The 15,873-nt window shown below is 44.5% G+C and overlaps 1 protein-coding gene across 1 annotated transcript in view; it reads left to right on the plus strand.

Moving 5' to 3' along the window:
- Positions 1-15,873, plus strand: part of RS1 (retinoschisin 1) — a 46,450-nt gene that overhangs the window by 7,176 nt on the left and 23,401 nt on the right. Inside the window, exons 2-3 of the mRNA XM_088451637.1 lie at positions 8,949-9,017; positions 14,868-14,884. Of these exons, the coding sequence (XP_088307763.1) occupies positions 8,949-9,017; positions 14,868-14,884 (86 nt within the window). The remainder of the gene's footprint in view (positions 1-8,948; positions 9,018-14,867; positions 14,885-15,873) is intronic.

Genomic DNA, 15,873 nt, shown 5'->3' on the forward strand with positions numbered 1-15,873 from the left:
ATATACATGCCTACTTGCCTGTCAGCATAGGCTACGGGTGTGTGAATATGCCCTTACTAAATTTTGCTTATTTGAGACTGCAACTTCCCACCCACGTTTTGCCTCCCTGGTTCTAAAGCTAGGTACACATTGAGACAATGTCGGCACGATATGTCATTTCCAGCTGAATCAGAACAACATATCGGCCGCATTGCTCAGTGTGTGTGGCCAATATGCACAGTCCCACGGACAATTTCGCAAGCGGTCTCGTTGTAGCCGACTTATCGGCTGGGTACACATCACTCAGTGTGTACCCAGCTTTAGATTTGGTGCATATTGATACATACATGATAAATGTGTGCGGCAGGGTCATAACTGGGGGTGTGCGACAGGTGCCGCTGCATGGAGTGCAAGGCTTTGTGGGTGGCATGGCACCCTGCAGCTAGGATCACTGCTATGGCAATGCTGGAGTGTTCTTTAGACGGTCGAGACAGGCACCCTGTAGTGTGTCCAGGTGATCTGAAGCGTCCAAGTCTGCGCTGGACTTACAGTTGCTGCTGGCCCCACACCCTCCGCGCAAAGTCATGACGTCATGCGCCCAATGACATGATGTCATGCACTAAGGGTGCAGGACTGCATTTGAACCCTGTTACAGCCTAAGTGTGCGGGTCTTCATAGCCACATATATCTCGTATATTCTGCAATACTTTATTCAAAAACTTTCTTGTCTTCCATATGCAAGTCATGCTCATGTTTTTGAAATAGTTAGAGAAACAAATATAGCCTTAGCATATAAAGATATGCTACGATAAGCATGTGCAGCACATTCAGTAACATCTTTATTTCTGAAGAACCAACATACAAAGCAGCACTAATGATACAAAAAATGAGACACAATGACATACAGTGGTGCAAATTGCTACATTTTTATACAGGAAAGGTGTGCGCACACCGTAGGCACATGCAAGCAAAAATGGGTAAAGATCATCAGTTCACGCATCATAGGGCTTGTCCACTTGACACGTCCCTGTTTCTTGGCACTCTGGTGGCATGTCCAATACTGTTAGAGCTGCTGAGCTGCCCAGGTCACTCACGTGCTGACCCAGATGCCGGGGTCCGGCTTGCTGTCAAACACTTGCTTGGCGGTGTAGCTAATGGTGGCGGTAAGGTGGTAGGGGCAAGTACAGTCTACTGACTACAGATTTCTTAATGGTGCGTTGTACGGGCGACGTACCAGTCTATTTTCACTATTGATGAAATTAAATAGAATGTAGAAATAGTCTTGCAGAACAAGCTTATAGTCTAAAATGTGTGGGGAACACTTGATACATTTTGTAGCAGTACGGTGATTCCTGTCAAATGTACAATGGTACAGTATAGGATCAGAAGTTGCAGCTAGGAAAAAAAGGGGGCTCATTAATTGAACTGATATGGATAATTTATAGAAAGAGGGGAACAATTAAGGCACATATACATCCTCAATATTACGGTCTCTAATATGACTTGTATTATTGTCATCAGTGAGCAAAATCCAATGAGAATACCAATAATAAAAATAAATATAGTATACTCTGTATAACATATAACAATACTGATGTTATCATGCAGATAATGGTACTCACCTTGTATAAGAGATACATACAATCTCAAACCACTGTCCACCGTTGGTTGCCAAAGCAGAAATTAAGTAGTCTTTATGATATTTTATGCAGTACAGAACGCAGATGTTGATGGTATGGATTTATTTATGACGTGATTGTTGCTTTTCTTCTCTGTGCAAGATTGCGACCATCACATCATAGCAATGCCATGAAGTAGCCGTCTAATGTAGCATATACCATATAAATGAAAACTATATTTAATATACAATAGAATAGAATATACAAATGTGTTTGTTTATGTAACAAATGCAAATCTTGGAAAATAGTCCAAAAATGTTGCAATAAGGTAATAGTAATTTATATGAAAACTTCTCAACAACTGTTTAAATTGCTGACACAGGGCCTGATTTAGATTTGTATGCTATTCCCAGAGTTAAGCGATTATCAGTAAATCACATATATGTATCTAAGGCCCATATTTAATTGCCGGGAGTAAAGTCCTGAACTTTTTGCATGCTGGAGATTTCGCAGTCATCGCTTGTTTTGCCTCCAGAAAAGTATTGCGCTCATCACTGCTTTTCGCCCTATTCAATTGCAAAGAATGTGAGAACGTGTCCCGGCGAAACTCAAATCGGCGAAAAGTCCTGTCAGATTTGGGGAAATCACCCTGACACCCCCCAAAAGATGCACTGACATGGGGGATCACTGTGGATACCCCCGAATAGCCCCGCTGGAGGAATTTGGGGTGCTTAAATGCTCTCAATTGGTGCTATTTAGCGTCTTTGCACAAGTGGTGAAGAATAGCATGTAGCAGGTTTTTTTGCAAAAATAAGTAGTCCCAGCAAATTTGGGGTACATGAAAATGGGTGCTAGCATGGTTAAAATTCGCTATAGTGCATTTTTAAAAAACTTAAAAAAGCCACCTTCAGCAAGCACCTGCAATCAAAATAAGAGCTTGTCCATACTTGGAGGACCCCTGGAGTCTATTTCGCTAGTTTTCAAGTTTGTCCCCCAACATTGGTTTTTTCCCCCCCAAAACGAAAATTCTTTTTTGGGGTGCTCTAAAGTATTTTTTTTTAAGTTTTTATGGATGCAGTATACCTTTGGGGGACTGTCCCAAGGCTGCAGGTGTGTTCCCGCAACTTTGCACCCCAAACCCCCAATTATGCACATTTTTCCGCCTCCTTGCAGAGGCAAATCTTTCCCGCTGGTTACAAGGCGCAGACTTTTTGCACGGGCAAAAAGTCTTTGGAATTGAATACAGGGAAAAGTTCTCGCGAAATGACGTCACCGGCGAGAACTTTTCGCCGGCAATTGAATACGGCCCTAAGTCGCAATGCACATGTGCCAAGAACCATTACTGTAGTTTGCTCGCAGCGGCTATTTATTTGCAGTGTGATTGACAGCCAGGGAGTGCTTGGGAGATAACGGGAAGAGGCGGCAGAGAACGAATGGCATGTCACCACTGTTACGGGCTTACAGCCTGCGACTGCGATCCTGTACTCAAGAAATATGTTCTGGCATCTCAATCCCCATGGCAATTCTGTGGGACCATAGACTCACTCAGGACTGCACCATAATCGAACAATCTGCTACCGATACTGCGACTTTGTACGCAGATGCTGCTACATTGTACACGGACGCTTGGATTTGCAAGGCGACGGAATTAGCGTGCAACGCTAAATAAGGCCCACAGTTCTCACTCATAGAAAGCAACCCAGATCGGCTACCATGACCGATATCTACATTGTGAAAATATTACGATCCTGTTGTTATCCACGTAATTACCAATAACAAGAACCTGGAAGAACTTATTTAATTTTTTTTTAAATATAATTCAGCTCCAGTTGTTCCAAAGGATAAGCAGGAAACAGGAGCAGATCAAGGTATCGAATTTAGTAAAATATACTATGGAAATTAGTCATGTTACAGATTTACAGATTAGCTGCAAATCATGACTTTTACAAGAGGATTTACAAGATCTTCAATGTCTTATGTCAATGTCTTATGCTGTGACAGCATAAGGTGCAATACATGGAAAGAGTTAAAAGGCTCAATCTACTTAAAATGTACGTCAGCAATGCTGTCTAATGGAGGATGAACTGAAATGACTCGGGCTGGTTTTGATTGATAAGCTTTATTTAAGAATAGGAGAAATAGGAGAGAAACCGAAAGAGAGGCTTTAAGACATATATGTGAGCACATGACATTTTAGTGGGGACCTTCTCATCCCTCTCTCCAAAACATACATAGAGCTGTCCAAGCCAAATATATATATATATATATATACAGTATATATATATATATATATTTATATATATAAAGTCCTAGGTGCGACACTCTGCTGTCTGAATCTTAAATAATGACGGCACAACTTGCTTCTTGTAGCCTGACGACGTTGCAACACTTGTTGTGCCGTCATTATTTAAAATTCAGACCGCAGAGTGCCACACCTGGGATTATATACATACATTCATGTAGTGGGCACTGCGGCAAGTTGCAATATTGGAAGGAGTGTGCTGGGTCAATAGTGATCTATATATATACACTACCGTCCAAAAGTTTGGGGTCACCCAGACAATTTCATGTTTTACATGAAAACTGACTTTTATTTATCAAATGAGTTGCAAAATGAATAGAACATATAGTCAAGACATTGGCAAGGTTAGAAATAATGATTTTTATTTGAAATAATAATTTTGTCCTTCAAACTTTGCTTTCGTCAAAGAATGCTCCTTTTGCAGCAATTACAGAATTGCGACCTTTGGCATTCTAGCTGTTAATTTGTTGAGGTAATCTGAAGAAATTTCACCCCACGCTTCCTGAAGCACCTCCCACAAGTTGGATTGGCTTGATGGGCACTTCTTGCGTACCATACGGTCAAGCTGCTCACACAACAGCTCAATGGGGTTGAGATCAGGTGACTGCGCTGGCCACTCTATTGCAGACAGAATACCAGCTGCCTGCTTCTTCCCTAAATAGTTCTTGCATAATTTGGAGGTGTGCTTTGGGTCATTGTCCTGTTGGAGGTGGAAATTGGCTACAATCAAGTGCTGTCCACAGGGTATGGCATGGCGTCGCAAAGTGAAGTGATAGTATTTCTTATTCAAAATCCCTCTTACCTTGTACAAATCTCCCACTTTACCAGCACCAAAGCAGCCCCAGACCATCACATTACCTCCACCATGCTTGACAGATGGCGTCAGGCACTCTTCCAGCATCTTTTCACTTGTTCTGCGTCTCACAAATGTTCTTCTGTGTGATCCAAACACCTCAAACTTCGATTTGTCTGTCCATAACACTTTTTTTCCAATCTTCCTCTGTCCAATGTCTGTGTTCTTTTGCCCATATTATTCTTTTCCTTTTATTGGCCAGTCTCAGATATGGATTTTTCTTTGCCACTCTGCCTAAAAGGCCAGCAACCTGGAGTCACCTCTTCACTGTAGATGTTGACACTGGCGTTTTGCGGGTACCATTTAATGAAGCTGCCAGTTGAGGGCTTGAGAGGCATCTATGTCTCAAACTAGAGACTCTAATGTACTTTTCTTCTTGCACAGTTGTGCACCGGGGCCTCCCACTTCTCTTTCTACTCTGGTTAGAGGTTGTTCTCTGAAGGGAATAGTACACACCGTTGTAGGCAATGTTGAGTTTCTTGGCAATTTCTCGCATGGAATAGCCTTCATTTCTAAGAACAAGAATAGACTGTCAAGTTTCACATAAAAGTTCTCTTTTTCTGGCCATTTGGAGAGTATAATCAAACCCACAAATGTGATGCTCCAGATACTCAACTAGCTCAAAGGAAGGCCAGATTTATAGCTTTTCTAATGAGAAAACCCATTTTCAGCTGTGCTAACATAATTGCACAAGGGTTTTCAAGGGTTTTCTAATTATCCATTAGTCTTATAACGTGCTTAGCAAACACAATGTACCATTAGAACACTGGAGTGATGGTTGCTGGAAATGGGCCACTATTCACCTATACACCTATGTAGATATTCCTTTAAAAAATGTTTCCAGCTAGTATAGTCATTTACCACATTAACAATCTATAGAGTGTATTTCTGATTAATTTAATGTTATCTTCATTGTAAAAAACTGTGCTTTTCTTTCAAAAATAAGGACATTTCTAAGTGACCCCAAACTTTTGCATGGTAGTATATATATATATATATATATATATATATTAACACACATATATCTATCGGCGGCGTGCAGTCAGAGTAGGCAGGTGGGACCACACCATGAGCAGTAAGCTGCACAGAAAGAGAGCTAATAGAGGCATGCCTCTGAGTATGGGGGGAGTGCCTTGAGCACTGATGGACATCTTGGATGTGTCATGTGACCAGGATGTGCACTGCAGTGTTTAGAGATCTGAGCAGCAAGAGCAGACGCAGGTAGGAGAATCAATGGACACTGAAGCTTAAGCCGTATATCCACTAGACAATATGCTCCATGAGTGATATCGTCTAGTGTTTCTCTGGCAGTGATGTGCTCAATATCATTAACGACATTGAGCACACACACTGAATGATATCATTCATGATATCGGTCAGTAATGTCACCCTCCCTCATCCCCGAACCTGCACAACCTGACGATATCGTCAGGTTGGACAGCAGGTTCGGGCAATGAGTGACGACGTCAACGACCAGCGGGAGCGCGCATCGCTGGTCGTTGATGGCATATCCACAGGATAATATTGCGGACAATGAATGATAACGATATAGTTATCGTTCAAAACGTCCAATATATGGTCTAGTGGATACGCGGCATTAGTGTAGTGAGGGGAGAGTTACAGAGAGTTAGGAGTGAGACAGGCTCCCAGCACTTAGACCCATCTTCATGTGTGCCTCTCCAGCCATTGACCTCACCACACATCACTGATATATATATATATATATACAGCAGCGGCTCCTGCCCTCTTACCTGAGGGGGGCTGCCGCTGCTTCTGGTCCTGGCACAATAAAAGTCATGCACTGGGACTTGCGCATGCGCATAACACTGGACCCGCTTCTCGGGGCTGCATTGGTAACAGCCCCGAGAAGCCCTGTAGGGCTGCCCAAAAGCCAGAGAATCGGCTTCCACTGGAAGCCGCTCTCTGTTTATGGCAGACCATACTGGCAGTCCCAGGGGGAAAAGACACCTCCCCCTGGGGCTGCCTGTCCTGTGCGTGAATGGCAGGTGATGCTTCCAATAGGAAGCCACCTCCAGTCATAGTGTAGCCAGTGCAGTCACGGACTGCGCTGGCTCACTGAAGTGGAGGATTTACTGGGGGGGATGCAGCCTCGCAGCCCCTAGGTAAAAACCGCCACTGTATATATATATATATATATATATAGTTACAGAAGCACTGGAGAAGTCTGGGATGGCATGTATGTGTGTCCCAGATTCCTATCATATGTGTTTTAAAAACACCAGGAAAAGTCTGTTATGTCAAACAGACCAAAAGTGTCGGCTTTTGGCAAAAGCTGGATAATGGGTCCTAGGGGTGTGGATGTGAGAAGAGAAGGGAGGGCTCCATCCATAGGCCATTCCAGGTGTTGGGCCTTTCAGTCTAAGAGCAGGCTGATTAGTAGTTGCACCTGGAAGTGGCTCAGATAAGCTGTGTTAGGTTTTGGTTCAGTGGCTCACATACCCTGGGGAGAACAGACACTGAGGTTTGTTCAGAGACATTGTGATATTTGAAAGTGCTGTGTTTGTGATAAGGCAGTAGGCCCTGCCACTTGTAGAGAGGAAATAACCTGTCTAGTTAGTGCCCAGACGGGCTAGGATTTATTTTTATGTATTGTTTTTTTGTTGTTTATATTGCACAATAAAACTGGTTCCGACCAGTTTGCACGAAAACCCTGGACTGGTGTGCTGTTTCCTGGCTGCTGTGTGTAAGGAAGTGTCCATCTACCCCAGGAGAGAGACCCCCTACCCAGACTATATCAAAATATATATATATATATATATATATATATATATATATAAAATGTGGCAACCTGCTGGATGTCAGTGGGAGAGATTTCGGCTGTTAGAGCCGAAATCTTTCTGGGGCTTGCGGCAATGAGACCCTACCACAAGGGTCTCGTCGCAAGCCCGATGGTCGCGATGGTCTTGACCATCGCGACCATCTTCCTGGCCGCTCGCTATAGCTGTGGGTGGTCACCCACACCTATGCGAGCGGCCAGGAGGCCGTTCTTAAAAGAAAAAAGACCGGCCCTGATTCAGAGCAAGCGCTCTGTCAGAGCGACCAGCTCTGAATCAGGGCCAGTGTCCAATCAGACCATACAATAAACAGCACTGGTGTTTATTAGGGACCTATTATATATTATAACACCAGAAAACAATGTGATATATTTACTTAATAAAATTAACCATATCTGAGCTTTAGTAATTACCTTTACCATTCCTGCCAACTCTCTGCCAGCCTGAACAAAAACCCTATGAAAGTACAGACATTGCCTACAAAGCTGTGGTGTAAGAAGTTGACATTCTGTATGTCAACAATGTGGTTTTATATTTACTTTGAATTTAAACCTAATCCTAACACTAACCCTAGTAAAATTGTGAATATTTTGAAGATCACACAGCTTTCAGTGATACATTTTTGAGCTGAGACCCCAAGTATTATTATGTGATTGTTTTAGGACTCCCAGTGAGCCCCATTAGAATGTATAACATATCTGACAATCCAGGGACCCTATAAACAGATTCTGGGACCTCACATTGGGACCAGACCCAGAGGTTTTCCACCTCTCCCATAGTTGCTGCACCAATTGTAGTTAGGCCCATGTTTTACATTCAGGGTAGTGATTATTGTAGACACAGCATGGCACAGTTCAAATTGCTTTTCTTCTTTCTTCTCAATCATTAGTGTAGGAGGCAGAGAAAGTGCATAAGTAATTCCATGAAATGAATTGAGGCCAAAGCTCACTACCTTGGTGGGAGATAATTAGCATGGTCTAGGGACTAAACCAGGCATATGTCATCTTTACTTCCTGTGATATATAAGCCACATTATGTGACTGCTGAAGAGGACATTGCACTGTAGGTAATGAACAATATGCAACAGACATTTGCCAAAGATTTATATTGTGCTGCGTTCTATGAGGCAGTGGATCACTGACATGCGAGCAGCTTGCCTGCAGCTATGTTTATTGGTGAATAATATGTACCCTTATATATTTGTATACTGACACCATAATATTAGAGAATGAAGCAAGAAAAGCTACATTTAGATGCGTAAGCTCAATTATCTGCAGGTTCCAGAAGTCCTGTAATACGCCATGTGCTTAATGAGAGAGTATGGAAATACCTTCTTGTTCGGGCCTGATTGTTTCTTGTGAGATACAGTATGTTAGATAACACTTTCCTTCGTCCTGCAGCTGCGCAAGGTGGCAAATCTGGGGAAGACGCCGCGCCTGCTGATAGTGAGAATGACACATCTACAAAAGGTCTGGCATTATCATTAAGGGTGCAATTACTATTACTTGTTTTCATGTAAGAACTGAGGACCTCATTCAGAGGCGGTCGGAGGATGCAAGCGGTCGCTCAGAAACTGGGCGGCCGCTTGCATCCTGACCGCCCGCCTCTGTTTCGGTCGTTAGGCTGTGGGTTTACACCCACAGCTCTAACGACTGCTAGGGTGATGGTCGCGATAGTCCTTGACCATCGCGACCATCGGGGCTTACGACGAGACACTAGGGTAGGGTCTCACTTGTCGTAAGCCCCGGAGAGCTTCTGGCTCTGTCAGAGCCGGTAGCTCTCCACTGACATCACTAGTGATGTCAGTGGGGCCTCCCCCAAATGGTAGGCGTTCCCATGGGAACGCCTCCGTTTGGGCTGCCACCCCCCGGCCCGCCTTCCAAACGGGGCGAGCTGTCAATCAACATCGACAGCTCGCCCCCTTTGGAAAGAGACCCGCTACGACCAGCGCTGTCGGTCGTAGCGGGTCTCACGCATGCGCACGAGAGGCCAAACATCGAGGCGGCCGTGCGGTCGTAGACCGTACGGCTGCCTCTGAATAAGGTCCTGAATGTATAAGATCAGGAAACGTTATTGTTAAGGTCTAGCATCAAGTTTGATATTTATTGTATTGACAAGTATTTTGTTATTTTACTCACATAATGTGTGTAGAACTGTGGGCCTGATTCAGAGCCGGACGCTCTTTAAGAGCGCTCGCTCTGAATCAGGGCGTTGGTTTTTGTTGTTGTTGCGGCCTCCTGGCTGCTCGCTAAGCTGTGGGTGACCACACCCAGAGCGAGAGAATTTCTCTCTCACTTCGGGGCTTGCACATGCGCGCGGCACACACCACGCATGCGCAGTACCCCACCATCAACCCGCTTGCGAGCGCTATGCACTCGCGAGATGGTCTGAATCAGGCCCTGTGTCCAGTACTAACAACCCACTGACTAGTCGGTGTATCTTGCAGGGTATTTCATAAAAAATAAAATAAAAACAGATATCACCCCAGAATTGGATTCTTTGTAATCTATTTTGCAGCAGTGAGACTCAGGAGACAGTCTGGCCAGTAGACCAGTTGGCATGCTTTGTGTGCCAGCACTCTCTCTCTCTCTCACCCTTTGATGTCAGTGTTCTAAACACAAACAGAAATGAAAGCTGTTCAGCACTGTGAAAGTGGTAGTTGATATTTCTGGAAGGGGCATGGACATGTCATGGTGGGGGCTAGGGAGAGTAACAATGGGGTGCATACCTCATCTCCCCGGGGGCATACCTAGCACTGTTGTGCATTTTGACAATAAAAGGGCAAACTACTATATGCTATGGTCAGCCATAATAAAGCATAATAATAATTTAGTAAAGCAAAATAGGTTTATATCAATCTCAAAGAAATATAGAGACCCAGGGTCTGGTACAGAGGTGGACACAGTGGCAATAGCCGGCCCTAGCCATATTAGTGCCCTAGGCAAGATTTTGGCTGGTGCAACCCCTCCCTTGTGTGGGATCCTGAAAAGGGGTGTGGTAACACAGAAGGGGGAATGGTATCGCTGTGCTGTGCTCCGAACCCATGTAGCCTCATCCCTCCTGTATGTCTCTCCAGCCCCAGCCCAGCATGTTCTTTCTTGTGTAAGAACATTTCTGATAAAACACTTACCTTTTTTCTTCAGCTCTATGCTTCTTCTGCCTTCTATAAGGCACTCCTTTTCAGGTTCTTGATGTAGCTCTCTATCTGTGTCAGGCACCTCTTCAGCTGTCCGCCATTACAGAGTCTCCTGCTATCCTCTCTCATTAGTGCAGCACATCTGACATTCTATAGGGCACATTCGCACCTTACAGCAAAGCACAGAAACCCAGGCTCTCCCCTCACTGCACAGCACCTCTCGCCCACCATAGCACAGCATCCCCTGCATGCTGAGCTGCCCGATCTGAGCTGAGCTCTGATCACGGCAACCAGAGCCGTGCTTCTGCCCCTAGGCTTGGGATGCCCCTAGCCATTCCAAATGCCCTAGGCTCTTGCTCAGTTTGCCTATGCCTTGGGCCGGGGTTGGTACTGTGCATGTATCCAAATTGCACTGTGCATACATCCCGGCCTTTCTGTGCTAGAAGTTTCGTGACACTTTTATATCAAGGAAGGATCAGAGGCTGTTTTCTTCTTCAAAGAAGGTTGTGTAATTCACAGAGTGGGTTAATTTGTACTGACACAGGAGAGCAGGTCAGAGAAAGGAAGGCCTGTCACAGCCCATTTTCAGTGACAGCCTCAATTCTTGGTACAATCTAAGGAGTCCATGGCACATGGAAGTTGAACCTGAATTCTTATGAACTCCTCATGGCAGATTCATAATTCATAGTTGTGTAAGTGATCCATTTCTCTTCTTTTATCCATTTTATTTGATAGAAAATCTATTTGCGTAATAAAATATTGAATATGTAATTTTTATTCCATATTGTTTGTATATCTGTTTAAGCATGATATACCTGAGGGGAATCAGTATGATTTACCGCCGGCCGCATTGCCGGCGGTTCAAATCCCGACAGCGGAAGCCCGGCAAGGTTGAAGATCCCGAACATCCAAAGGTAAGTATAAACTAACAGAATTTTACCCCCTAACCCTAGCGATCCTTTAGTGGTGCCTAACCCTAACCTCCCCCCCAAGTGCCTAACCCTAACCCCCCTTCCCTGCAGCCTAACCCTAAGTCTCCCAGGGGGGGTGCCTAACCCTAACCTCCCCCCGTGGGGTGTCTAACCCTAATCCCCCCTTCCCCTAGCCTAACCCTAACCTCCTGGGGGGGTGCCTAACCATAAGTCCCCCCCGGGATCACCTAACCTAACCCTCCCCCCCGTGGCTGTCTGCGCCCGGCTTACCTTCGATCGGTAAGCCGGGTGTCGGGCTCCTGGCATAGGTCCAATGACAGGCGTTGGGATTTCAACACCTGTCATTAGATACTTGCTGGGATTGGACAGTCGGGAAGTCGGCGGTCGGGATTACGTCCGTCGGCTTCCCAACTGCTTCCAACCTGGGGTCACATATGCACACGGTCCCACAGCATTCACTGCAGAGGCGGCAGAGGGATCTGCTTGGCTCCCTCTTTGCAATACCAGACCTCCTTACCATAGGAAGGAGCAGGACTCCAGGAATCAACGCCATCTGAAGATGGCAATGGGTACTGCAGGCGACCCTATCGGGTCCCTAATAATGAATAAGACAGTTATTTAAGCATGTGAAAACTAGCATTAATGATAGTGATCTGTTAAAATAAATGTCCCAATCGTCGCATCCAACAGGAGGTATAGTTCGGTCTTACTGGTAAGCCTTAGGATTCTCAGCAGGAGATTGCTCACTGCTATAGCTCTTGCACTCTCCGTCCTCTGTGGCGGCAGCTCTGAGAATGCAGCAGTTTTCTTCAAGTCACCTCCCAGTCACAACCCAGGACCTACCATTGTTCACACTCAGGGAAACACAGCATATTTCAGAATACTTTGTGCATGCGCAGTAGCAAATAGTTGCTAAACTATGTGAACATTGGCATTGCGTGCGCATAGCATGCACTTCTGAATTAAAGTCCCAGTCTCCTATGCATATATATTTTTCATTAAATTGCTCAGAAACATGCCATCAAAATAGGCTAACATCCACAATAAGTGCACCCAACTGTCCACAACCCACACCGAGGTACATCCTCTCACACAAACGCCACTTTGTATACATCCCAATACTTGTTCTTTTTGTTAGCAACGAGTATTTGCAACAGGAGTTGGAAAGCACAAACCAAAGCAAAAATCCTACATAAGTGGATGTAGATTGTCTTTGCTGGTGTTTTGTGCGAGGTCTTCTTGTTTTAGTTGCCACCTAGTTGGTGAGGGTTCCAACTTGTATGTAGGTGATTGGTAAGTTTCCAAGATGCACTCACCACCCATCCTGTGTAATATGGAATCGTCCCGAATTTGGAAGCAATTTGATGTGTTCTGAATTGATTCAATACAGGATGCAGTTTGTCCCGAGTGCCTCCAATAAGCACTGGGGACACAGCTACAGTCATCTCGCCAGTGCCGTCTGCTGCCTCTGTTTACTGGTGGCTAACAGTTGCCAAGCACTAGGACCCAGTGGCTTTCCGCGCTGTGTGGCGCTGCGTGGTGTTCATTGTGAAATCATAATGCTGCACCACCTAAAAGAGGAGAGCAAAGAGGAGCATGCATCAGGCTTTCAAAGAAAGTGACAAGAGCAGGAGGCTGGAAAGACATGGTACAGAAAGATGGAAAGACGGTTGGAGTTACAGGGGGCAGGATGCTGCAGTGACAGGGTAAGGGGGCTAATAAAACAGGAGACTCTCTGTAACTCCAACAGTTGGTTGGAGTTACAGAGGGCAGGAGGCTGGAAAGACAGGAGGCTGGAGGGACTGGGGGCAGGAGGCTGGAGGGACTGGGGTAGGAGGCTGAAGTAACAGGGGCAGGAGGCTGGAGAGGCAGGACTGACTTGGGGCAGGAGGCAGGAGTGACTTGAGACTGGAGAGACTTGGGGCAGGAGGCTGGAGAGACATGGGGACAGGAGGCTGAATAATGAACATGCCAGCAGAAGAGGTTTAAATAGGGTGCTCCCAGCATCTATTGGTCAGAAAGGTCATATGAGCGTAACTTCTGGAATCTGGTAGGCTGATGTATTTATATCATAAATCTAAGATGGCAGCACCCATGCACCACCACTGTGGGTACTAGCAGATGGGATTTGTCAGGCTCACATGGAGATGTGCCAGCCAAAGTCTCAGGAATGCCAGGCACGATCAGGAGTGTTATGGATGGCTATGACCTGACAACGCCGAACCCGGAAACAGGGGCTATGACCCCAATGTGTGACAGTTATATTTAATGAGAATAACTTGAACAGTGAGAGTAACTAATATTTAATGCTGCCATTTAAACTCCAAGCCTTATTTGTCTATTCTTAGATCTGACATCCAACCTCAACCCCTTGACCTTGTGGGTTTTTTTCTTTTTCTCCTTTTCTCAATAAAAGCAGGAAACAGGTTCTGAATTTGATTGGTAATGTATTTTAACAATCCAGATTGCCTACTTCTCTTCTATCAGACAGAAAATAATAACATTGAGTTATTGCTCCCATTCAGCTGCAGGATACATATATAAAACCCTATTGTTTGAATTATGTAATAGTTTAGAAAACTGTATACAAAGTAATTACATTGAATGCATTTTAATCATTCAATAAACAATAATAATTTATCCAACTTCATGAATATAATTTTCACTTTACTCATAGGACAGAATGGGGCCTGGAATAGCTGCCCCATAAAATGTACTGTTGTCTGCTTGGAAAGTGTAGGCCCGGTTTCATTTCCTGGCTCAGAGTGACAGGTCACTATGCCCATACTTCAGTGTCTAAAACCCAGGCCCCCAATCCTTCTGTTATCCCAATACAATTCCCTTCATTAATTATATCATGTTCGCCCTGTGCCTAGACTAGTACCATTGTTTATAGTATTCTGCCCTGGAGACACTGCGTAAAACCATAGAGCAAAAAGGGCATATTACAATAAACATAAAGTGTAATAAGTTCTGGTGTTAAACAATTTGTTGTCTAAAAATTATTATTTACTGTGTCCCTTTAATTATGGTGTGCAAAATAAATTATATTTTTGGGGGGTGAAGAAAATGACATTATCATGGCTGGAGGCATAAGCGTAAATTTATGATAATCTAGACCTGCAAAAATAACCCAGGGGCAAAGTATACACTCACAGCATCTCTAATTTGTTACTGTTTGTGCTTTGTAGTTTAATGTGATAAATTTAATGATAATTATTTGTTTATCTTTTTATATTCCTTATACCCAGCCTTGACTACTAATGAGGTGAGTTCATTACTGTTTATTGTGCTTCTAACTATTTGCAAACACTGAAATATGTTCACATTTACAGGCAGAGAGATTCTGAGGCTATATTCCAGATGAAATGGTAATAGGACCATCCAATCATTGCCCATCTTTCTCCCTTCTGACCCTAATTAATGTGGCATACAGATCCTTGCATAGTTCTAAATTAATCCTGTTGAGGAGAGGGCAAGGAGAGCAGGTAAGAGGGAAACAGAAGCTGGGGCTGCGGACAGGGATCCTGTCACAACCGGGCACTAGGGACACCTCTGTTGAGGCCAAGAACGGAAGGTTAAGGTGGTAGAGCAGTAATTGACGGGGTGATAGTGGAAATGTCTTCCTATTGCGGCCAAACCAGGGTTTGGCTAGACCTACCCAGAGGCGCGGAATCTAACCCATTTGGTGGTCTTCACCAGTGACCCCTCCTATTAGGATTTGGGTTTCGCTGCACCGTGAGCAGGTCGCGGCCTTCTGGACAGGTACCTGGGAGTGGCAGAAGACAGAAATATAATAACACTAGAAATTTACTAAAAGATGTGGTAACAGTGGAGATTACTAGCAATGAGACAAACTGGGGACTTAGTAGAAATGGGATGGCACTGGGAAACACTGGAAATGGAGTGGTACTGGAACTGCTGGAAATGAAACAGACGCAGGCTTGCTCTGGAAGAAACGGGCGATCCTGAGACTGACTTGCTGTAAGGAACACAGAGAATGCAGACACAGGGATGCACTGTGAATTGATAGAGATTCAATCGCAGGCTTGCTCTGTAACTATGTGAGAGGTGAACATGTAACTCAGGAAAATCAGCATGAGAAGAGAAACTCTGAATATTGGTAATCAGCTTACAGCTTAAACATGTAAGACAGGGAGAGAGCTGGACATGTAACTCAGTGAAATCAGCATGAGAACAAATACTTATAACTCAGGGAATCAGCACGAAAAGGGAACTCAGAATACTGGCAATCAG

This window comes from Taudactylus pleione, unplaced genomic scaffold, assembly GCF_031769625.1.
Source record: "Taudactylus pleione unplaced genomic scaffold, aTauple2 ptg000026l, whole genome shotgun sequence".
In the NCBI taxonomy this organism is placed as follows: Eukaryota; Metazoa; Chordata; class Amphibia; order Anura; family Myobatrachidae; genus Taudactylus; species Taudactylus pleione.